Raw genomic sequence first — 25,536 nt, forward strand, 5'->3', positions numbered from 1 at the left:
AGCTTCTTTGGTGTACAGTCTCCCATTTCTTTTTTAGCCACTAAAAACAATTCCTTGTGACTTCTTTTTCTTGAAGTCGGTTGTTCTGAGACGCTTATCAAGATGGACTATAAGTAAAGGTATATTGGTTACACCTAACAGCATAAGAACAGGGAAATTTTAACGCATTTCACAAAGAAGAAAGATATTATTATTTCTTAAAACTAAAATTCATACTTGCTAAAATTATTAAATCTTAAGCTAAAGGTTATTAGTTACCAACACTTTTGAGGGAAACGGTATGGGGGAACCGTACGGAATTAAATCCTTCAAAGCTGGTAAAGAAATGAGCCAAGACAAGGTACTTGGCCAATCCACTTTTGCAATTAAAGGAGGGAAAATATGTGTGTATATGTAGTTATGTATGCGTATATATAGCTTTAAAATTGAGAGATACTTATTTGATGTTCCAAGATTAGCAATTCTGAATTCCTAAGCATAAGCAGTGAGCCTCTGTACCTGATAGTGCTTAGCTGCAGCTTTCAGTCCTTCATCATTATCTAGATTCTGTTCTGCTGCAATCTGGCTTGCCAATGCTCCACAGTTGAACAAAACACAGGTCTTCTCATACCCCAAACTTGCCAAAGCTGTAATCAAAACAGACGGTTACCCATACTGTTAAGAAAATAAACCTCAATACTTTTAGCATCCTATAGCCAACACAACTAATAATTGTATTTAAAGATATCAACAGTTTCATGCCAAAAAAAGGTACAATAACCATGCTGAACTTTTAAAGTTGAAGTCATTTTCATTCTGAAGGCTTTACATAGTCTAATTTAGCACTTCTACAAAATGTTTTGACATGAGGAACTATGGAGTGGCATAAAGCATAATAGCAGTAGTATGAAGATCTACACAACAGACAAAATAATTTGAAAGTCTAACTGGAGCACAGCTTTTTGGCTCCTGAAGATATGGAAACACACGCATTACCGAAGGATAATCTGAAATACGAACATCCACACATTAATCACTTTGCAGTAATGGCCCAACTATACGCTCTTACCGTATCTTGAATGCAAGGTTAAGTAGCCTTCTCTCATTGAGGCCAAAGATTTTTACATCTTCTATCTTACTATCTGTTGAAATGCAGGGAATTTTTCACCTCTCAAAGCTACTGTTTCAGACTGAAAATACTAACAAATATCTTGATTAACCACGTACTAAAACAGCTATGGATTTACTTAATTAAAACGTGCCCACTAGATAGCTCTGTGGGCTCTCCAGACTCTACTCCTGTAGTACTTCCTAGCCCCAGAGGATGGAGCCCACACTTCTAGAAACAGTAATACCGGAACAGGAACCATTTTGAATCTATAAATTGCTTTCAAGAGGTTATTTGCCACATGCAAGCACTGGAAAAATCTAAAGACTGCAGATACTAGTTTCCTACTACTGTTAAGAGCATCTAGACATTCCTCTTGGAGAATACAGAACACTGAACTCGTGAATTTTCAATTTCACAAACCCAGGTACAAATTCTAAGTCACTCTTCAAACATGGAGGTACCAAAGAGGCACATTTGTTTCATTTCACTAACATCCAGCCTCCTTATACAGCTACATAGTTATCTAACATATCTCTGAAGCTTCTGTGTTAGTGCTTCATGACCTGCACTAAGTTTCCAGAGAAGCAGCCACAAATCTGACATGCTATTTTTCCCATTTTGTTTCCTTGAGTGAAAAGTGAGTTACACAGTCACTGTATTTCATCAAGATAATAGTCCTTTATATAGATCATCTCCCTTCTCTAGTTCATTTTCCAGAAATTTTTCTAAAAAGAGTAGCTTGTACAACTCACACATCATTCAAAAGACCGAAACAAACATAAAAATGGAAAGAAAATATGGTTTTAAGTTTCTGAAGTGCAAAATTACTTAGTATGCATAATTACTTTATACTCTGCACTGCATCCCAAGTGTGATTTACTATAATGAGAACAGCTGTTTAGCAATATAGCTTTTCCTCAGACTCATCTGTTTATAGCTCTACCTGCTAACTTAAGCCAACATATTTCAGATTACACACTATGCTGTGAACTGGGTCACTTTTCAAGCAGCTATAGTATCTGTCAGCTACCCCTGTGTTACGGACTTAGGATTGTGGGGAAGATGGTCTGAAAATGGTTTGTCACCACATCGAGAGCCAGAACTCTCAAGTCACACCCCTGTATCTTGGCCCCATGGAAGTCAAAGGAATTTTATATTGAATTTCCACCCGGAGACAGGATCACCTCCTCTTTAGAAATCAACAGAAACTTTGCTACCTCAGTAACTGAAAACTTTGTTTTACACTGAGAAATCCCACTGTTAATTCTGAACTGAAAAAAAGAGATATACACATGCTATAGTTAATTGGGAGAGCAGCATCTGGATAATCTGCAATACAGCACTGTAAAAATATATACTAAAAGACTCCTTTTGTTCACTTATTTCCACTAAGATCTGCTTTAAAGTTTCAAAATAAAATTTATTGTATTACTTGTTAAACGAGCACTACTCACATCTCAGTTAAGAATTTCTTTGATATTTCACATGAACTGTTGCATAAATCTCTGGCCATCTGCCTCACATTATTTAGACTAGTATGTAATTAACCTGCAGACAAACAAGCTTTCTCAAGCTGCTGTAACATCACATATATTCAAATTCTCAGGGTAATCATCAACATTATGATTACTGATTCTTTTTCTCACAATTACTATAAATCTCTGGCAATTTACAGACTATGTTTAAGTCATAATTAAATATTCTGAACTTTACTATGAAACAGGTTCAATCATCATGAAACACTAACCCCAAAGAAGACAGAACCAACCAAGTTCTGAGAAAAAAACAACAGCATCTTCAGGAAGGTCTCCAATTATCCAGAAGGACTTCTAAGAACAGTTAGAAAACAAAGCAAGGAAAGGTGTGCACCATCTGCTTACACGCAGGAATGCAGTGTATTGTTACACTCACAGTTCACACAAACACAACTAGCAGGTGCATTCAGAACCTGGAAAACTGCAAAGGCTTTTCAGTAGTTGACAACAGGGAGCTATATAACAAGGACACAAACTTAAAAAAACCTGAAAAGAGAATAAATAACTTTTTTCAGGCTTTGTCTGGAGCTTCGAATTTGCAACAGTCATCTTGCACGATTAACATGAATGAACACTTGGGTATAAATAGAAACACTAAATTATGACACATGACCGAACAGCTCCTCTCCTAACTCCAAAGGATTCAGTCTAGTTTCTCTACTGGCAAGTGTTCCAAATTCATTTAATGATTCTGAATTTGCAGTGCAGAATTGTCCCTATATGACAAACGAATACTAGACTCAAACTCCCTATGTTTGCAGGAAACAAACACAATTTTTTTGTTCTAATCTGTATGAAAACATTTTTGAAAAGTGGTAAGAGGATGATTTCCTAGCACAGGCAGATCCTTCTATTCTCTTGAACAAAATGTGACATCAGACTAGGTTACTGAAGCCAGCTACCATCACTCCCCTTCTTCTGGGGGGGACTCACTCACAAGCACATCTCAGGAGGATCTTACTCATTTAGAACAGTAAGAGCTGGTTTACCAAAAACCTACTACTGAAACTTAATGTTAAACTTGAACAATTTTGAGTAATGTCAGCTGGGATTGCTCCCAGAAAAAGTCTGAGAAGCAGACAGCACAATTATCACACTGCACATCTACTTGTGCCTCTAGAAAACTCCTATTAAATCTCATTCCTATAGAAATTCCTTGCATGGTGCCCATTTATTCATTACGAATGTTAAAAGTTATTAATCTGTCACCAATACGTTTGAAGTCATCTGAAAGCTATGTTGAGAATACTAGAAAGACTATTAACAATACAGTTATATAAAATATTCTCAAAATTTAGTACCATTAATACTTGCACACTTTCAGTACATTCACATACCCAGTTTGGCAGACCCTCCAAAAAGTGATCCTTTATCAAAAGCATCTTTCCATGTAAATGTTACACACACCTGAAAGTTGTGAAAAAGAAAGACCTTTATCTCCAAAATTAAATAAGAGATCTTCAGAAAATATCCCAAATTCACATATTTATCCGTTAATATTCTAATTGCATAAAACATTTAATTCACTTGTAACATTACAAACATTCTGGAAGTTTCAGCATGTCATCAAGAGTTATTTTAAAAAAATAATTTATTCCACCTTTTATCCTTCCTGTCAGTTTGCTCAAAACATTTCAAGCAGATTAGGCAGAAAACCTCAAAATAATCTTTCAGCTCTGCTCATATTCTGAGTGACCGATAAAAATATTTCCAAACCAAGATATTCCTCTCCCAAGAAGTCTGACAGTTCAGGTAGAGTCACAGCTGAAGGACACCATCCAACCAGGCAGTTTCCACTGTTCTAAATTACTAGCATATTTGGAACTGGTTTGTAATACCAAAATTCACTCATTTTTATGAGTGAATTCATCAGCAGTAGCATCAGGAAATACACTGAGGAAAGACAATGCAGGTGAAACCAGTGTGTTTTATACTACATTTCCAGCATATATTTCATAGACAATGCAGGTACTTCACAGAATCTGCTTTGAAGCTCCACAATTTGATTCCTTATTCAGCTGATCAAACTAGTTGTAGACAACTGGTATCAGACCAAAAAAAGATAGCATAGTTCCTCATTTTAAAGCGGTTGTGGAGATTAACTTAAGGAAGAGCACAGTACTGTTTCATAATGTATTTTGCTCTAGCAGCAATGCTAGTTCAGGGAATTCTGGTCCCCAGCTGTTCATTACTGCTTCCACTCATGACTACTTCCCTTTGATGTAAGAATTTACAGATCTGCAGAACTTGCTCCTGAAGTTTTCTAGTTTTCTATGCCTCAGGGTTTGCAAATCACCATATCTAAACATTTGCATGCTAAAAACCAAAGTGTAATTCTTGGCTACAAGCGAATACAGCTACACGCAAAAACTCAAAACAGTTTGAACTGCACTAAAACTATTCCCTTATTTGTAATCTTCTAAGTCTGAAAAGATTGAAGATTTCTCCTCTCCTTAGAGACAGCATTCTAAAGAAACATGGTAGAAAAAAGCTTAATGAACACCATGGTTATATAAAAATCATGCCATTTGCAGATGCAGAGGCAGGAATAAAGTGGTAAGCTCTTAAATGAGATTATTCTGTTAGCTGTGGTGAATGAAGCACCTGTTCTGCTTCAGAAAACAAAGATCATATACCATCCACTACTAAAGGTTCTCCCATAGAAATTATGTTTTGAAAAGCCTTTATAACGTAGTATGAAATAGACTTGCTGGAAAAAGAAGAATTGAAGAGGAATCAGCACACCACAACTCTTTCTGACCTAGACCACAGCAACCACTAGCGAAAGTCAAAATGTTGATGAATCTATAAAACAAAAGCAACTACGGCCATTAGTGGTGAAGCTTCAGTATAGACTATATGTGTGCACCAACTAGAAAATAAACAGAGATTAGGAAAATGAGGCTCAAAGAGATAAAATGCCCTGTGTTTAGTGCATTAGGTACATGCGTGGAAGTCATACATCAGTTTAATGGTTTGGTAAGTCTTCTTACCTGATTTTCAGAGAATGGAAACTTTGGTTCAATTGAACACAGCTGATCATAGTATCTACAAAAAAATAAGGAAGAAACATAAATCAATTAAGAGTTTGCTTCCTACACTGGCACGTAAGGAAAAGGGTGCAAAAATCCCCCACACAAGTAAGTCGTGCAGCTCATTTGTAACTATGGAGGATTTGCAAGACAGACAGAAACTCTGCCTAAAGGTATTTTTTCAGTAGAGCAACAAGTTCAATTGGAGGTAGTCTTCCATAGGTAACGTGGAAACCCTGTCTCAGTCAGAGGTAGTAGCAGAGTATCACAGACAAAGCTGACTCATTCCACTTTCTGATGGGGGGTGATTAGAAAAGACTGCCATGCAAAGAAGTCCCTGTATACATACAGGAAGACAAAGAGTACACTAAACATTAAGTCATGTTGCAAAAGTAAATTAAGTACAGCATTTAACATAATATTAAAAAGCTACACTGCACTTTATTGATCTGAATATTACATCCCACTCTCCTACAATTTCTGACTCCTCTGTTTAAACTTCAGTGTCTTTGAAATAGATGCCATTTGCCTTGCACAGTATCAATTGGAGAGCCTAATCCTTGATAAAATTCTTTAGTTGTAAGCTTAGTTTTCATTAGAGTATATTGTAGCAGTCCCAGTGAATCATAACCAAAAGCTTCTCTGTGCCAATGTTTTGTCTACTCACAGTGGAAGACGTTTAGCAAAGAATGCCAAAAAGATAATGTAGCCAGTACAGCATAGTCCCTCACACAATCTATCCAGGCAACAGTTAGCAATTCAAACTTTTCCCAAGTTGTTCCCTACACCCGCACCACTTGTTAAACCTGACAGACTGGACACAGAACAGAAAACCTCTAAACTGCCAACTGCTGAGAACCTGTAACATGTGAAGCCTATTTCCTATACTCTTCCTGTAGCACTTGCCGCATGGGCATAAAACTGACACTATACTGGTCAAATTCTTTTTTTAACTGTTTAGATTCCCAATACATAAAACACCTTGTAGTGATGAGTTTCATAGCCTGTGAAACAGGGTTCCTTACATTATTTAATATTAATCACTACTGATCTAGACACGAAGCAGAGGTACAAAGCCTATGCTCTGCAGGCAATAAACATATGTTTAAAAATGCAATAAGCATTTTTAAAAGTCATATATAACAATACAAACAGTGTTAGCATATTCTTCAGTGAATTCTACCTGCCAATGTATATAATACTATAGGTTTCTGACTGCAACTGAGCCACTGCAATTTAAGACACAATATACTAAACTGCATCAAAAGATACCATAATCTGCAACAGTAACCCAGCAGGACTTCCACTACTAATCGAGTTGAAATAAATTGCTCCTATGGTGAAAAAAGAAGTTTGCAGATGTTTACTGTGACAGTAGTTTAACCAAGATTAAATTTTATTTTTAACAACTTACCAAGTATGTGCAAGGCATAGTTAAAAACAAACACAACACAAATCAAACGTGAATGTTGATTTTAAGGGTAATGATATTTTTTCTCACTGTTTACACAGATCTATAAATCTGTATTCTACCTTGTCGTACTTCAGCATTAAGGTTGCTAGTACAACAGCAGCCATTATGAAGTCAGACTTCAAACACACCTCCACTGAGACTTCACTTTACAAACCAAAGCTGTTTTTCAGAAAGACCAAAATATTGGCAACAACAGAGTCTGACAATTTTAAGCTATGTGATAGTACAGTAACTAATTTCTTCCAATATTTATGAAGCTAGTACCTGAAAGGTACTGGCTTTAAAAGAACATGCATTTATTTTTCATAAAAGATGTTTCATTTGTTTATTTTCTTCATCTTTCGTTGGATGGTCATACCTTGAAAGCATATACCACTTGAAATAAAGCAATAGGTAAATATAGTTTAGTTACAATTTTTAAGTGACCTTACATCCAAGGCTTGATCTATAAAAATCGTACACAAGAGCATCCCTTTTGTAGTTATAGGAATGCAGCTTTGCATGATGATGCTTTCTCATCGGTTTAAGTTTAGTCTTCTTTATCACGCCACCACACTCTTTTTTCCCCTAATCGGTTTCAGTCATACAGATTAACACGAGCAGTACAAAAGTTAGCTCAATACTAGCACTGAAGATCACTTCAATGGATATGTCTAAATGTACTTCCTTCACTGCCTTCGGCAGGTCTCAACACAGTCATTTTCACGTAGTATCACAAAGAAAACGAGACTTTCCACACTCTCTCTTCCTGCCTCAATTTAATTTGTTAGCCAAAAGCCACCAATAAAGCCGAGTCGTCTTCCCACATTCCACGATTACCCCGTCCTCATCGCCCATGAGGGCAGGCAGAGTCAAGAAGAAAAGCTTGTTAAATCCCCCGGCAAAGTCGGCACACCTAAGCACTCATTGGCTGTCTGCAAACAGACTGTTCTTTGTACATCAACAGAACCACAAAGAAAATAAGCCAAGGAGGTGTATATTCCTCCCAAATATGCACATCGCTGCATTTAACATCTATGAATACCAACAACACAGGACACTTTGTTTGGTTGGTTTTAAACAAGTTCAGAAATTATGTTACTATTTTCTTCACTATTTTAAGCATGTGGTGTCCTTTCTATTTCTTCAAGAACTTGAAATTCTACTCAAGATTTAAGAGCTCTTTAAAACTCTGCAAACAAAAAAAAACCACACATAAAATCATTCAGTTTTGTTTAGCATAGCTAAACACACATAAATATAGTGGTATATATAAACAAAATATAAATAAATAAAATGGTAAATGGAGATGTTGACAGAACAGAATAAAACTAGCAATACAAAGACAGAAAACGAATATCGAAGAAAGCACCACATCTGATGCACAAGTTGGTTACACAGCAAAGGACGAGGGTAAACAAAGGCATTATTTAAAACAAAATTTACAGTAACCTAACTATCAAGACACAAAGAACAGAAGTTTCCATGCAACACAGATGAACACTGAGTGTTCGGCTGTGCCACAGTGATGAACTACAGAAAACCACGCAAAGGTATCAACTGCCCGAGTTCCAACTACAGAGGAGGGCAGATATCAGCAACACAGATTTAGTTCTCTAAGTTTTATCAAAGCAGGCATTACACACTGCTAAATGCTAGTAAAAAATGAGTTACAGCAGTCAGATGAGCTGTAAGTCAAGGTTTAAATTAGAATTTAATCAAATATATATGTATTGCATTAAGAACCTCAAATCCTTTTCCTCCTTCAAAGAATCATAAAGAAAAATCTCCTTTGAAAGAACATAAGAGACCAAGATCTGCCTTTGCTCTTCTAGATAGGAACTGGTGTCCTGAACTCACAGCTGGAAACCAGAACTGCAACTTTCAGCTCAGAGAATTCAACCATTCGATATAAAACCACGCACCTCTCCCTTTCCCCCTTTTTTCTTGCCTTTTTTTTTTTTTTAAAGAACTGCAAGAGTTTTTCACAAAATCAAACCAATTAAACTCACACCACCACCCTATCCCTCCAGAAGAAGAAAATTAAGTCCAGGCTATCTTTAATATCAAGAGAGGAAGCAAGGAACCCCTTGAAGCTTAATTATACTCAGAAGAGAAAAAAAAGAAAAAAAACACTTAATCAAATCTGCTATGACAGAATTTAAGGGGAAACGTCTGTACGGAGCTCACCTTCAGAGCACTTACATTCTCACAAAACAAAGAAAGCTTGGAAGCAGGCAGAGGTCTTTTTCCCAGTTACACTGTGCCCTTTTTCACTGGGTACCTCAGATACATCTCCAAGAGAAGCATGTACATTCATCAGCCGAACAACAGCACACCAGGCACTTTCAAAGCTTTACTAGTCAGTGTTTGCCTAGGTAATGGGTCTGCAACTGAGTTCATTGCTTCCATTAAAGAAAAAAAAATCTGCAGTAACTACTCAGCAAAACAAGATTTCTAAAGTTCACAAAATCGTGGGCAAATCCTAGATTAATTAGCAGAAGATTAAGCCCTCATTTCTTAACAGTTAAATGGTGTACAGTGCTCTACTAGGTATTATGGTCTATAAAAAGCCACAAAGAAGTAAATGTATGCAAAGGGTATCCATATCGTAATTAGCTCTTCCAACCTTACTTCACTAACAAGCCAGTTTTAAATTCCAACTTTAAGGAAAATCTTGCTCATGTTGTTACTTAAACATAAGACTAAGTACAACTGTTACACAGCAACAGGAAAACACTGAAAGTTGTTGAGGGAAGGGAATTTTCAGGGGAAATGCAAGGCACTCAGACGCTTGTGCTCTTTCAGTGTTAAGCTCAGCTGGGTACTTAAAACTTCTGCGCGTGCAGTCAGTCTGAATTTAAAAACTAACTGTGCCTTACAAAATATTAACAGAATATACATCAGAATATTCTTATAGAAAAAGAACAAACTTATTTTCCAGCAACTACAACGAATACAAATGGTCAGACAGGGACAAACCACTCGTAACTTGTTAGAGATAAGGGAAAACATACATCCCATTGGTTTATTTTCTCTAACTTACAGATAATTCAGACCTTCATCTTATCTCACTTGTAAAGGGAACATACAGTCGCAAACAATGCTATTGAAAATGCAGATGTTGTATAAGCTGCACTAAAGCATCCTCTTCTGTGTGACAGGGATATCACTTCTTGTTCACGCATAAGGTGGCACCCATGCAGAGCCACATTCAATAACTCCTGACTACAGCAATAGCATCTGCGCCAGCTGAAGTCATCTGCTGATCAACAGCAGAGACAACAGATCACTGCATATGGAATTGACTCCAAAGGAAAACTGGTAATGAGGCAATTGCAAGTGTTTTCTCTCCATTATTCAGAGAGAAAACCTGAGGTGAAGTTGCATACTATGGCTTGAATTAATTTAATGATCTACTAGCACTAAAAGAGGCAGGTCTCGCTCAGCCCCTTGGCTTTCAGCAACACTGCTTCTATTCTCTTTTGCGTCAGCTCCGATGTTCATCTGAACTTCCACTGAACTCCTCCAAGCTGCTCAATGTCAGAAGGCCATGTACACCTTTTGCCTTCCAGAAATGGCATAAGAGAAGGACCAGAACCAGACAGAGGGCTTTCCCCTTTTAGCAGTGTTGCATAGGGTGAAGTCATATGATGTAGCTAGGCCAAACAGGGATTTCAGATAGAAAACTAATCATAAACCTGACTGGCAGCATCAGAAAAGGAAGCTCAATTCCAGCATTCAAGGGAAGTCAGTAATACGCCTTTCAATTTGGCTAGCAGAGTTCCCCTTTCAGTTCATAGATGCTCGTTATTTCCCTGACCTTCAAAAGCATACACAGTAATAAACAGGAATAGAACAGGAAACTACAAAGATATTGTGAAATGTGATCAGTACAGTCATAGCCTTTATAGCCCAAACACCCAGTGAAGGGTTGATAAGCTCAAAAAACATCAGTAACTTGTTTTATAAACCTTGTCTTCTTTTTAGTAAGTCACGTGTTTCTTTTCCATTCCGCTTCATTAAGTTTGAACTTCTAACAAATATCAAATGTATTTCTACTTGATCATGACATTACAGATATGCATCATGTCTACAAGTATCATTTCTCCCTACACTAGGAAATACCTCTAGCTTTTTTTCCTTCTTTAAAAAAAAAAGTTGCTGCCACTATGTAAAAATTCATATTCTGGTACTGCAAATCTTTGATCTCAGCTTTACAGACAGAAGTGTGTACTCTGTATTAACCTAGCGAATGAATCACAGCGACCTCAGTGCATAGGTAAGCTACAAATAAACGGGCTTGAAATATTTCCAACACACTCAAAGTATTTCCAGCATCCAAAGAAACAGAGAAACAGGATTACGATGGTAAATCAACACTGCAATCCATAAATGTTCTAGAGAGAAAGGAAAGAGTGAGTGCTTTCGCAGATGACAGAGCAGCTAGTCCTACAGTGCAGTTTACTAGGCAGAGGGCACAGATTAATCATCTGCCCATCTAACCTGTGATAATTCCAGCACAACAGAGGCATGGGGAAACTTTCTGACAGCAAGCTAAACATGTTAAGCAGAAAGTAAGGATGGGACTTCAGAAACACACTGAGAAGCTGCGAAACAAGGCAAGCAGAAGGAAAAACACGTCAGGGTAAATAAGCAAAACCAGAACTGAAGGGAAAGCTGTAATAGCAAGACGTGAGTGCTGAAACGCAAGGCACACCTGCCCTCTTCTGAGCAGCAAAACAGCCTGTCGCGTCTGCCCAGGCCCAACCAAAAAGTGACAAAACGCTCGAAAGGGGAAGTTGATCGGGACAAGGCCTCCTGTCTACGCCTTCCCGGCTCTGCCATCGTGTGAAACCCCCCCACCCCACGACGCCCGACGGGTGGGGGGACCCCTAGGACTCTGCCAGGCACTCGAGCTGTAGGACGCAACCCACAGACCGCGCCCGCTCGCACCCGGTTCCGGCTCCGCCGCGGCGGAGCCGGAACCGGGTGCGGGCGGGCCCAGGCGCGGGCGGCTCGCCGGGGCCCGGAGCCGCCGCTGGGGCCTCCCGGCCGCGCAGGTCTCCTCGGGAGGCCGATGTGCGCTCCCGCCCCGCCGGAAGCGGAGGGAGAAGGGAGGGATGGCGGGGGGCGAAGCCCGGCGCTTCGGGCCCCTGAGGGCCCCGTTACCGCCCCGGCCCCCCCTTACCTGAGGAGGGTCTCGAGCGCGCTCTCGTGCTTGTCGAGCGGGCGGCCGAGCGCGCTCTTGCGGAGCTTGCTGAGCTCCTCGGCGGCCCGGCAGTGCTCGGCCTGGGCGTCGCCGCCCTGGTAGCTCTGCTGAATGAACTTGCACAGCGGCTTGGCCAAGTCCACCTCCGAGGCCTTCTTCAGCTGCACCGAGATGAAGTTCGTCATGGCGGCGGCGGCCGCCGGGCGGGAGGGCAGCGCTCCGCGCTCCCTTTTCCTCTACCGAGCGGTCCCGGCCTGCCGCCTACCCCGCACCGCGGCCGCGTAACCCCGCGCTTCCGGGATCGCCGCGCGCCGCGTCCCCGCCTCCCGCTTCCTTCGCGCAGCCTCGGCGCGGCCGGTGGCGTCTGAAGGGCGGGGGTGAGGAGGGCTCGGGCGCTGTCTGAGGAGCGCGCCGTTTGGTGTAATCACAGAATGGTTTGGGTTCTAAGGGACCTTAAAGATCGTCTGGTTCCAACCCCCCTGCCGTGAGCAGGGACATCTTCCACCAGACCAGGTTGCTCAGAGCTCCATCCACCCTGGCCTTGAACACTGCCAGGGAGGGGCAGCTACAGCTTCTCTGGGCAACCTGTGCCAATGCCTCACCACCCTCATGGTGAAGAATTTCCTCCTAATAATCTAATCTAAATCCGCCCTCTTTTAGTTTACAGCCGTTCCCCCTTGTCCTGTCGCTACACATCCTTGTGAATAGTCCCTCTCCATCCTGCCTGTAGGCCCCTTCAGGTACTGGAAGGCTGCTATAAGGTCAGAGAATCACAGAAGCACAGGATGTTCAGGGTTGGAAGGGACTTCTGTAGGTCACCTAGTCCAAGCCCCCTGCCGAAGCAGGGTCACCTACAGCAGGCTGCACAGGACCTTGTCCAGGCGGGTCTTGAATATCTCCAGAGAAGGAGAGTCCACAACATCCCTGGGCAGCCTGTTCCAGTGCTCCGTCACCCTCAGAGGGAAGAAGTTCTTCCTCATGTTCAGACGGAACTTCCTCTGCTTCAGTTTGTGCCCATTGCCCCTTGTCCTGTCGCTGGGCACCACTGAAAAGAGTCTGGCCCCATCCTCCTGACACACACCCTTGAGATATTTATAGGCATTTATAAGGTCCCCTCTCAGCCTTCTCTTCTTCAGGCTGAACAAGCCCAGCTCCCTCAGCCTCTCCTCATAGGAGAGAAGCTCCTGTCCCCTCATCATCCTCGTAGCCTTCCGCTGGACTCTCTCCAGTAGCTCCTCATCTTTCTTGAATTGGGGAGCCCAGAACTGGACACAGTACTCCAGATGGGGCCTCACTAGGGCAGAGTAGAGGGGAAGGAGAACCTCCCTTGACCTGCTGGCCACACTCTTCTTAATGCACCCCATGATACCATTGGCCTTCTTGGCAACCAGGGCACACTGCTGGCTCATGGTCAACCTGTCATCCACCAGCACTCCCAGCTCCCTCTCCACAGAGCTGTTCTGCAGCAGGTCCGCCCCGAGCCTGTACTGGTGCATGGGATTGTTCCTCCCCAGGTGCAGGTCACCCCAGAGCCTTCTCTTCTCCAGGCTGAACAGCCCCGCCTCCCTCAGCCTGTCCTCGTAGCAGAGGTGCTCCAGCCCTCTGATCATCCTTGTGGCCCTCCTCTGGACCCGCTCCAACACATCCATGTCCTTCTTATGTTGGGGACTCCAGGGCTGGACGCACGTGACCGCAGACCTCGGCTGCGGTGAGGGAACCCTCGTTGGCCGGTAATGTAAGCAAAGGGTCCCGCAGTCAGCCCACCCTAAGAACCGATGTTTGCAGTAAAATGTCACTTCCACTGCAGCAAGCGTGTGAGTGTCTCCGTCAGCGGCAAGAGGCACAGAGTGACCGTGTTGCTTGTAATTACGGATCTGTCATCCGCATCACGCTTGCTTTCTGCTGACCTGGCCCAGCAGAGCTCCAGTAGGCAAAAACAGGTGATCTGCTTGTCTGGAGACCGAAAAGGAACAGTCAACCCGTGTTATGGTTTCCCCCTTTCTTCTGCCACTTGTTCCGGACAGCAGAGGCTGCCAGCCTGCTCTTTTCTCATTATGTGAGCCCCCAGGTGATGATACCATAAAAATGAGTGGTAAAAGTGCTTTTAAAGTGATGTAGAAGGGTTTGGTCTCATGTTGTAGCAGACCATGGTTTTTCCTGTAAAGCCGATGATCCCTTCCTACAGAAAGTGTACTGTGCTAGGTAGAGCTATCTTCTTCATCAGCTGATGAACGTCTGAAGTGGTGGCATGAGAGGAAAAGGGTAGAGCCTGGGAAATCAGTCCTGACTGCTCCTGTTGCCGCAGGGAGGGGCAGCTTCTCCAGTATTCACCCTCCCTCTCTACAATCCAGAGAAACCCTGGCAACAGCAGCCGGGCCCTCCCGGGCACAGACAGAGCGAAGGAGGTGATGGAGTTGTCCTCCTTCTGCTGCTTCCAGTCACCTTCAGTGAGACCGAAGTGGTTAGCCTTCAGAGCCTTGCCGGGTTGCTTGTGTGACAAACCTTTGCTGTATTCACAAGAAGCGAATATATATGTTAACGGTGCCTTGGTGCCTCCCTGCACTGAGTTCAGTTTCTCATATCTCAATCAAAACCAAAGTTGACTTAATTATACATTAAAAAAGGGATTTTTATCGTACAATGAGTACAGAAAGTAAGCTGTCCTGCCTTACTCATATCTTGGAATGTGAGTTCCTCGCCCCTTTTTCTTCCTCAGGTTTTATTGCCCACATACACTTGTAAGCGTGTGGTCTCTCAGCCTGAGTCAGCCTTGCACTGACTGCACTTTCCTGTCCCAGGGAAAACCTCCACCCTCACGAGCTTAAATTCTGATCAGTCTTAAGAGATATTCATCTGGGCAGTTGCCTCCCTTTGTTTCCAACATCAATACCTTATGGGGTATAGTTAGCCTACACATCGTTACAAGATACGTGGCTGTCTGTATATGGAAGATGGAAGCCATCAATACCTCCCAGCATAACAGTCATAAACACAGAAAGGGTGTGAACAGGGAAGGGCGAAGACTACAGCTATGAGATCATAGTTCTACTTTGGAGCCATGGTGACCTTTAGATGGCTGTTGCTTAACAAATGCAAGGACTGATCCTTTGCGTTCCTAAACCGTCCCCCAACACAGCACAGAAATTTCACTTTGTCTTAGAAGAAGTTACCAGAACTTCAAATGTACAGGTGATTTGCTTCTTTCCCACAGATTTCTTAACAAATCAGTACTCCTCTGATGGCTTTGTTCTGATTGTTACCATTATAATATTATAAGCAGTAATGACTTGTCTCCTTGTTACCTCTGGCTAGTTAAGTACTATTTCCCAATTTAGAGATGAGGAAGCCACGTAGTCAGTCGTTATAAGTGCAGGGGGCATAATCTACATCTTCTTACTCAGAGTCCTGTGCTTTAAACGACAGACCATACTTCCTTCTTCAACAAACTAATGATAGTATCTAAGGGAACCACTTTAAAACAGGTTTCCCTGAAAATGTTTGAAGTAATGCAGCACAAAAAAGTGATAGCCATATTTAAGCATTACCAAGGTCAGTAATATATTTAATTTTAGTATGGACAGACCATTAGACATCCGTAGTTTTCCTCTTTTTCCTAAACAACCATTATGTATAAGTAGAGCACTGCAGTTTTGCAGAAGCGTTTCTAAAAGTCAGACTTGCTTTCAGTATGCCAACTGGCTTTTCTCCGTGCTTCATGGTTTTTGTCTACAACTTGTAGACAGAAAACTTTTCACTGAACTCTGATGTTCTGTTTTATGTTTGCTTTCTGTTCACAAATTCTGTGCACAGACATTTCATTGAATGAAGATTTTATTCTGCATTTGCTGCATTTTTTTCTGTAGATCTTGATCACATTGCTTTATCCATAGCGTAGGAGTTGCCCTGTAGCAATATAGCACTAATTGGCAAATGTGCTATACTAAACAAATAAAAAATCAGCAAAAGGAAGTTGTAAGGGACCTAGTTGTTCATTTCATTAAATCCGATGGTCTTCTTGCCTAAAGCTTAATTTAATCACTCAGATCCAGCCCCATTTTGATACTCCTAACATCATCTTTTGGTAACATAGCGTAAGGACCAAGTCTTTTATCACTGTTATCTTTTGACCCTGAGTTTTCAGGAGTGATTATCATCAGTTGCCAAAATGGGGGAATATAGAAAACAAGTTGTATGTCAGAAGAAGCTCTGATTAGATCCAAATAACCCATCTAGTCCTACTACCCATTTAGAAGCAAATGTAAAATTCTCATGACCTATGAATGAAATTTCCCCTTAACTGGCCATAATTAAAAGCATGAGGAAGAATTCCTAACATTTCCTTCAAATTTGACACTCCTTTACCGTTTGTTTCAAAATTTAGAGGAACTATTAATCCTATTTTCCTCAATATTCATTTGTATTTATTACGGTTTTCTATTTCTCGTAGGTGAGGAGGGACCTGAACCAGAGAATACATTGATAGCAAACTCAGCTGGGCAGAGGCCATGCTTATCTTTGTGCTTGTAGAGCCACATTCACAAGAATGCTTGATATACCATCCTCCCGCTGTTCCAATGCTAAATAGGAAAAACACATCTTCAGCTGAAATTCCAGGTGTGATACAGGTCAGGATGAAGCAGTGAGAGGCTGGTAAAGGGGGAAAACAGGTCTAAATCAATACTGTTGGTGCACTTACTTAGGGTAGATGCTTGTGTATAGTGGTAATTACAACAAAGTTGCCTTTCAACCACAAGCTAAATGAGGATAGTGACTATTTCTGATTTTTGCTTGAGGAGAGGATACTGGCAGAATGGTCTAGAACAAGAAGGGCGTCACGTGCATAGCTAGTGGCATGGAAAAAATGTTGGTGGATGAAATAAATGGCAAGCAGGGCATCAGAGAGGCATAAAGAGAAGATGGAGGTGAAGTAATATAAACTCCGATGAGACATGAAAGAGAGATGATGCAAGGTCTGGAAACTGTTGACCTAGGTAAATACTTTTACCTGCTGCATTGTAGATGGACTAGAGGAGAGTAAGCAGGCAATCCAGCTGGCATTAGTGCAGTATTTTCCAGAAATAGCTACAAGAATATTATCTATTAGGCCAGTTACAGTGCAGCCTAGAATTTTCCTCAAGGTTCAGCAGGCTTCAGATACATGCCATTATTACTGATCACATAACGATAGTGCCTGTGCTTGTTACTCAAATACACCACATAAACAGGAAAAAACAGCTCTTCACTGTCCCACATCATGGTTTGTAGCAGTGGGTCTCCATAATAAGCACCAAAAGCATTGCTAATTTTTTTTCATGTATACTGTTAAAAATCTGTGCTAAAATTATGTCCCACTCAAAAGAATATATAAGATTTTTTAAAATGTTATTATTTTTACTGCCCATACTATTCATATCACTGTGGTTTTAGAAAACTTACAAAGCAGAACACCTCGTGGAAGGCAGCAGCAACTTTCAGTTCAGTAAGAAATAGCTGAGAGGCTATTAAAACATGTTTCCCAAAAGCTGAAGGTCAGGATTAGTGCAAGATGCATAAATACAAACGTATTAAATGCCTTTTTTTTACAATGCATTGAATAAAACTGCTTACTATTTATCTATATTACCGTAGTCCTGTATACCACATATTAGGGTACAGTCATATTCTGCCTCCAGATACACTCTACTTATGTTTACATAGGTAATTATCCTGATACAAAGCAAAGCATAAATGTGCAGTGATATAGATACACTGATACAAGCCAGGTGACTGGTAACCCCCAAAATGGGTACTTCTACTCTCAATGAGAGTGTTTGTGAGGATATAAATTCACATCCTGTTTCCCATCTATTTGTTATGGGGCAACTATGCATAAGAAGAGGTGGATGTAAAGGATAATGTCATTGTCATTTAACCCTGTGCAGACTGTACAGCTATTCACTGAGTCCAACCTTGCATATAAGTTTCTGAAAAATCCAGAGTCACGCATGAGTATTTGACTTAGATTTTGGCATGAAAACTCTGTAGTTGACATATTTTGGTGCAATATTTATGGTGTGCAGTTTGAAAAAAGTTCAGAGACTTCTTCTGAAAGTTTGTTAAAAGAAGGAAGAGGTGTGTTCTACCTTTGTTCAGTGTTGAACCGTTGATGTTACTTAGTAAATCAATAATTCTACTTTACATATACAAATTATGGAGTTTTAAATAATTTTTACCCTTAGGAATGGAAAACAAAGTACCTGTCACACTGTATTAAAAGCAGAAGAAAAATCAAACGTCTGCTTTTTGTCATAATGGACTAAATTTTGCCTTACTCTGCACTTATTATTGCTGTGAACACTTCCTTGAACTCTCATAGGATTTCAGAACCCCCAACAGGAGATGGGTAGTGTTCTAATGTTATCACATCTTTGATTGAAAGCTAAAGGAAGAAAGGATTAATGACCTTGAAACACAAGTGTTTTGCAAGATATCCTTCCCCTAACTACGCTGTGTTTTTACTGCTTCTAATTTTAAAATAATGAGCAACTGAAACTCAAGTATGTGATTCTTTATTCATTCCAGAAGAGAGATGATGTTTTGAATTTACAAATTGCTTTTACAAGCTTGGCTAATTAAGCTGTCCCTTAAGATTTGAAAGTCAGAAAGTTTTCACTTAAATTCTGTATTACTGAATAATGCACATTTATCAATACTGGAAAGTAACAAAATAGATGAAAGATAACTGGGTAACTTTGAATCTCTTAATTATTGCAATATGGGATATAAGTAAAGCAACAGCTTTATTTTATTCACTGTAAAACATTGCTTTCTTTATGTAAAGCATTGTATTTCACATTTTATAATGAATTTTGTCCTAATAGGTGATCAGTTCAATGCAAGCATTTTTTGTGCCAAAGGACAGAGTAGCCTTCAAAGAAGTAGAAATCAGTATTTGTCCTTTGTTGGTATTTTACAATATGTAATTAAATTTTATATTGTTTTTGCCCATATGTTCAATGCAAGAAAAATACCTTTTGCTGTTTATTACATTAAAATTAAAAGGCTTGACTAGAAAACTCCAGGTATAATACATTGAAGATGTGAAAGAAATTAAATCTGGTTAATTGAGGAAGATGCTCTATAAGCCATCATTGACTTAGCATTTATTTGAACAATATTTTCTATTTCGAGTATTTCATATCCTGAAATATAAAATATTCAAATAAAAATAATTTTGCATAGTTTGAAATAGGTCTGGATGGAAGTAGGGAATTAGGTAGTCAGTCATTATACAGCCTAATGCTTGCTAGTATAGAGAGATTAGTTCTTGCTACATGGAACAAGCAGGACGGTAAATAAGATCCCGACAGAGATACCTTCACTTGGTTAAGTTCACTGGGAAACACTGCTGAAATTCAGTTCTGTCATTCTGCAGACTCTTTTGATGGCGAGTGAGAGGTTTACACCACTAAAGCAATCCTCTGTGTCGACAGTGAAGTATTTTCAGCATTTCAGGTGGAGAAGAGCCTGTTGTAAGTTGCAGTTCAGATACCTAGAACTCCTTCATTGCACAAAGCAGTCTTGTTTTTTGAGCAGACAGTAATAAACTTTGTCCCTCCCGTGCCCCAACAGAGACAAGCTTGTTGCTTATGTGTGAGGCGGGGAGCATCTGTCCTTTGGCTGGGGGCACGCGCCTCTCTGCTCGTGTGCCTGTAGCAGTGGCTGCCCGAACGTGCAGTGCAGCTCTTCGCCTGTTGCTAGGTTATTTTCCACCTACTCACTAATTCAGATAAACAATGAGACACTGTGCTCTGCCTACTCAGCAACGTGATGTTGTGGGATTTGAACCAAGGTGAATCGAAAGCCAGACATACTTTTGAGCATGCTCATCTGGGCCGACCCTCCATATTGCCATCTGTGCGAATTGCCATTGTCTCTGTGTAGACGGAATCTATTACGTAAAAGCATCTACAGTCAGGGGGAAGAATTCGCCATTATGTGCTGGACAGAGCACAATCACACTGCTGGAGTGGTATTTGGAGACAACAGCAGGGGCGAAGGCCTAATTTTAGGTCCAAGGGGGATGACAGGCACATAAGGAGGAAAGCAAGGACCTGATTTAAAGCTGCAAATTCAAGGTTTCTTCCTCTAACGTGGGAATTGAATGAATTGTTCCCCAGGAATGCAGTCCAGGAAGAACAGCTATGGTCCTCATTCTGTGGAAACAACACACTCTGGTGAATGACACTCTGAGACCTTACAAAAAATGGAAAGATCACACAAAAGATAGAAGACCCTGAGATCGCGGTTGTTCCATGGTCCATGCTGGGAGGGGTTTGTGTCTCTTCCCAGTTCAAAACATCTCCTTAATACACATATTGATGGGCTTATAAAGAGCCACCTCTAATAACAATATAGGGAATCCACTGCTGAGAGCAGTGAAGATCCTCATGTCCCGCTGTGAAACTTGTCCATAATATGAGGTTTTTATCTTACACATTCCAAACATAATGAATTGGAACAAAGTTTCTCTGTTACATAACGTAACAAATGCCAGTACAGGCAGCTCTTTTGCAAAGTTTGGTCCAACCACAAAAATTTGGCGATAAAGAAGTGGCGACAGGATTTGCCAACAGCACTGCCAGAGGATTCCTCCTAAAAATGCTTGCTTTGCAGTGTTCAAAAGAGAAACGATAGACAAACTTGTACTGGCGCGGTCTGCAAAAAGTGAGATGCAAAAAATGTTGTTTAATCTTCTATTTCATTGTACTACTGGCTCTATATGGCCACATGTGGTGCAAGCAGACAACAAAATCCAGCATTAGCAGTGTGGTTTCGCACAAAAAAGGGAAGGGGAGCATGATTTCATCAAAGGATTTTTTACTATACATGCCTTTTTCTTTTTTTTTTTTTTCATCAAAGGAGATAACTGTGGCTAAAGTTGCTTCTAATTGTGGTTGGACATCCATAGGGCATCCCAGAGTCTGACTCAGACATTAAAGGGGAGAGTTTGAGGGACACTGGATGAGCCAGTTTGTGTTATGAGACTGCACTTCAGTCGACACCTTTGCAAAAGCTATATAAATTAGGGGAGATTTCGGTGCACTGTCATATATGATTCATCCTGGCATGAAGTATCTGGACATGGCTTGACTAATGCCAGTATCTAAAATGTTACTGTAAGGAATTTAGCACGGGAAGTATGTTCTGCAAGCTCAGGAGATTATCCCTAATATTTACTTCATGAATTCTCAGGTTACTCTACCTGATGTTCCCTCTGAAGTTCCAGGAAGTTCTTGCTGTCATACAGTCAGGCTGAAATTTTTGTAAAAAAAATTCCTCCACCTTTAAGGGGAAAAAAAAATCAATTTTTTTAACTGTTATTTTTTCTGTGGAATCAGACATTCAGCTGATTTGTATATGCAACATTTTGTCCGTTCACACTGACTGGTATAAACTGTAATGTCACATTCCTTTCAAACTACTATGCCTAGCAACTTAACACTGTTTCCTCTCGGTTCAGACACAGAGATATTGACATACACAAATAAGATATTTCAAGGAACATGAGATAGTGTATTCCTGCTTCAAATATTATGTTTAAATGAATGCTTAATTACTATCTGCTCTCTGTGCAAGCATTGACAGGCTTATCAGCAGTCACTTTTGCAATCAGCTGGCGCTACCTACAAACTACTTAGCTAGGAGTTTGATGATGACTAGGCATAACTGACATCAAATTGCCCTTAGAATCACTCTATGACAGCAAGTGACTTTCACAAAGTAAAGAGCAAAGACTGACCGCTTCTTTACCAATAGAATCCTTCATGCTTCTGTAACTGATCACACCAGATGGGCATGTGTCTGTCCACTTTCAGGCTTGTGGTTTTGTGTATCCTTTCTGTACCCCTGTATCTACATTTGTTTCTAGCATCTGCTTCCTCCACTTTTCACAGGGTTCAAAGAATATGCTTCGGATTTGTTAGCTAGATGTGAGTCATCATAGCAGGTCAATTCATCTTCCCATGGCATGTTTTGTTCCACCTCATGACTGTAATTTTTTCCATTTTGATCTTACCGGTATTACCAGCTTGGCATGGCAGTTTATCAGTGACTAATGAGGTATCTATTTTCAGGGATGAGGCAGCTAAAGAATTTTTTCTTTACTATGTAGATGATTCAAAATGACTTTTCTTTCAACATACCTAGTGTTTATATGCTAATTATTTAAATGTTCTGTTTTATTGGCCAGAAATGTATGCAGTGATTGAACGGTAATATTTCCGTGTATATAAAACTCTTACAAGGTCTAAATACATGCACATCAAAATATGTGCCCAAAAAGCAGCTCACTGAGAGTTGGGAAATTTTACTTGTGATTATTATTTGTTAAGAACAAAGATAAAAAATAAAGATGAAAACTTAAGGCTCACCAGAAATTTTTTTCAGAAGTGCTATAGTTGTACCCAGTCGTTTGCTGTCTTGGGCTGTGACAGCATGCTGACGCTATATCTCATCACTGACAAACAAAAAGTTTGCTCCAACCCATTTTCCCTCCTGTTTTCTCATATACTCACATGGAATAATAAACCATGTTTGAGAATGGCATATTAGCCAGATTATATGCAGGAAAACAGAGGAATTACGAATGGTTGACTTTAGGAAATGGAAAAGGGAATGCTGTAAAGAATGGAGGACTGCGGGCAATTATTGCAAGCTGGGGTGATGAGTCAGAATAATTGTGAAAAAACATCAAGGTCAGGTTGTCCTGATTAAGTCGAGTGCAAAATTTTTAGGGCTTTTACATCTTCAATGAGGAATGTTGGGAGTGTGGTTTTATTTGCCGTAATATCTAGTAAATAAATACAGGTGCATGCAAGGGTCTTTGCAAAGATTTAGGAAAACTTTGTAAATGTTAATTAAGTTAGATAATAATTGAAGTAATTATATAGTAATAGACCTATCTTAAATATAGCAGAGAAGTTGTTTGACAGAAGAACTCTCATGCTAGGCCCAGGAGAAGAACCAGGGATTTCAGTTTTAGTAGATTTTATTAACATATTGTAGCCATTAGCTATCCCTATCTCTCCCGTTTTACCTCTCTTCACATTCCCAAGAACACTTGTACCAGAAGAGGTCTTCCCAAAACATGAAAAAATTACAAGACTGGTAGTATTTGCTAAAGATCTTTCCGTGTGTGAGCCAGCAGAAAAGCAGTCTGAGGTGTGGCCGAGATGTTCTTTAGTACTTGTCATGCATAGTGCTGAAAAGTCCTGTGGGAAGCATAGCAATTATGGTACAAGTTAGGGCAACTCTTAGGATAGCTGGAATTTTTCCAGGGACCAAACTGGCCCATGGCAACTTCAGAATGAAGGTAAATACATACTTCTTGCTTTTGCTTTCTGCTCTGTACTACACCTGAAAGGAACTAAGCTGTCTGACATTGTCTCAATTTTCTAGTGTTGTCAATGCTACTGTGCTGCAGAGGAAGAACATAACTGCGTGAATTACTGTACAAGCAAATAAAAAAATGCTGTCTGAATCAACATACAGTTGTAAAGAGCCAACAGATGAAGACAGATGGAAATGTACAAGGTAACTGGCCTAACACACAGTGCAGATTCCTGAGGTAGCCCCACCAGAACTACCTCTCAAGGCAGAAGCCTCTAGAAGCACTGCCCCAAGCCAATTAGCCCTGTATTGCAGTGCAGAGGTAGCTTTTGCCATACTGTACAACCCACAACATTGTTACCATCAAGGAACAAAATGTACTTTTCCCTTTCTATCTTAAAAAATCACTTACATATATGAAAAAAACTTTTAAAAACAATTACCACGTAAATCACGTTTCCACCCTTAGACTCAGCACCACCTTAATAAATAAGGGATACTGATAGAAGTGATAGGGAGCTCATTTTTTCTAGCCACAAGATAAAGCTAAAAGTAATAATATTCATGCCATGCTTTTAACTTATTTCCTGAGAGGAGTAGTGTATCTCTTGAATCTACTACCAGCTGCAAATGCCATGCTGACAAAATTAATCTCTCAGTGTCAAAAGATTACACTGTACAAAGCTATTATATATTAATTTAATTCTGGATTCTCTCCTTGTTGCAGGATCAGCGCTCTGCTTTATGACTACTGACATGTGAAATAAAACACAGTGACCAGAATGCATTTGAAATTAAGTCAGATTTTATTGTATAATGGACATTTATCAGAGTGGTACAAAACCAGGGCTCATAAAAACAACTGCTAGTTAGTGGTTATGGAACGAAAGTCAATCTGCAATTAAACTATAATGGTGGTACATGAAATAGGAGTGAGTAATAGCAGTTAAACTTACTTAATTAAAGCTGGAAATATTTAAAATATCAGTAACAGTTTTATACTGAAAGTATAAATTATGAGTTTTGGCTTGATTACTCTCAGAAGGCCTGCTGCTGTACAACCCTTCAGGCAAAACACCTGCTGAGATCCATATGCATATAAAAAGAGATTACAGACACATTCAAAGCTGATAAAAGACTGTCTGGATTCAAGCAATGATTACATAGCCATTGCCCAGTTCCATGAGCTACAGTTTGCATTATCTTTTGATGGGGTGTGCCTCTTTGTGGAAAAATATTGTCTGGATTAAATATTCATTTACATGGACTACTGGACACAATTATGGCTCAGGAAATTTTTTTGTGATAACTGTGTTCTTGGATTTTCATGTACAGGGTATACTTGAAACTGGATTTTGCGATACAGGTTCTGGGATCTCAGCTGTACCACCTTGTTAGAGTACGCACTGCCTGATGCCAGAAACCTTGGCTGTCCACTGTCAATTATTTACACATGCTCCGAGGCACTGAGAGAGTAACCTAGTTAAGCTAGCAGAGGATCCTCCTCACCTGTCCACCGGTATGTGCAACGAGGAGGTCTGGGGTGATCTGATCTCGAGCACTCCTGCTAGGACAACTACCGGGCCACACCAGAGCCTGCACCACCAGCGCTCACCTTCACCTGTGACGTGCTTCTTCAGATACTCTGCAGCACAGTGGGATATTCAGCCATCTTGTTTGCGAGGCTGACTACACTATCACGCCGACAAGGCACAAGAGAGGACATCACACCATGTGCCAGCTCTAGAAGGGCTAACCACTTGGTGACTGCTGGAGCCAGAGTCTGCCTTGCACCTACAGTGACAAGCAAAAAGCAATGTTGGTAGTAGACAAGCACAGCCACA

General features: G+C 40.5%; 2 protein-coding genes across 5 annotated transcripts in view; both read right to left on the minus strand.

Annotated features, from left to right (window-relative positions):
• The window catches only part of PDCD6IP (programmed cell death 6 interacting protein), a 34,751-nt gene extending 22,106 nt beyond the window's left edge, over positions 1–12,645 (minus strand). For all 4 annotated transcript variants that reach the window (XM_075418709.1, XM_075418708.1, XM_075418706.1 and 1 more), the window contains exons 1-4: positions 12,302–12,645; positions 5,619–5,673; positions 3,963–4,032; positions 499–626 (exon numbers count right to left, since the gene is read on the minus strand). In XM_075418709.1, coding sequence (XP_075274824.1) covers positions 499–626; positions 3,963–4,032; positions 5,619–5,673; positions 12,302–12,507 — 459 coding nt within the window. In that variant the 5' untranslated portion in view covers positions 12,508–12,645. The remainder of the gene's footprint in view (positions 1–498; positions 627–3,962; positions 4,033–5,618; positions 5,674–12,301) is intronic.
• FBXL2 (F-box and leucine rich repeat protein 2) overlaps positions 1–25,536 on the minus strand; it is a 520,918-nt gene that overhangs the window by 214,052 nt on the left and 281,330 nt on the right. The window lies entirely within an intron of this gene.

Source organism: Opisthocomus hoazin, chromosome 4, assembly GCF_030867145.1.
Source record: "Opisthocomus hoazin isolate bOpiHoa1 chromosome 4, bOpiHoa1.hap1, whole genome shotgun sequence".
Lineage (NCBI taxonomy): Eukaryota > Metazoa > Chordata > Aves > Opisthocomiformes > Opisthocomidae > Opisthocomus > Opisthocomus hoazin.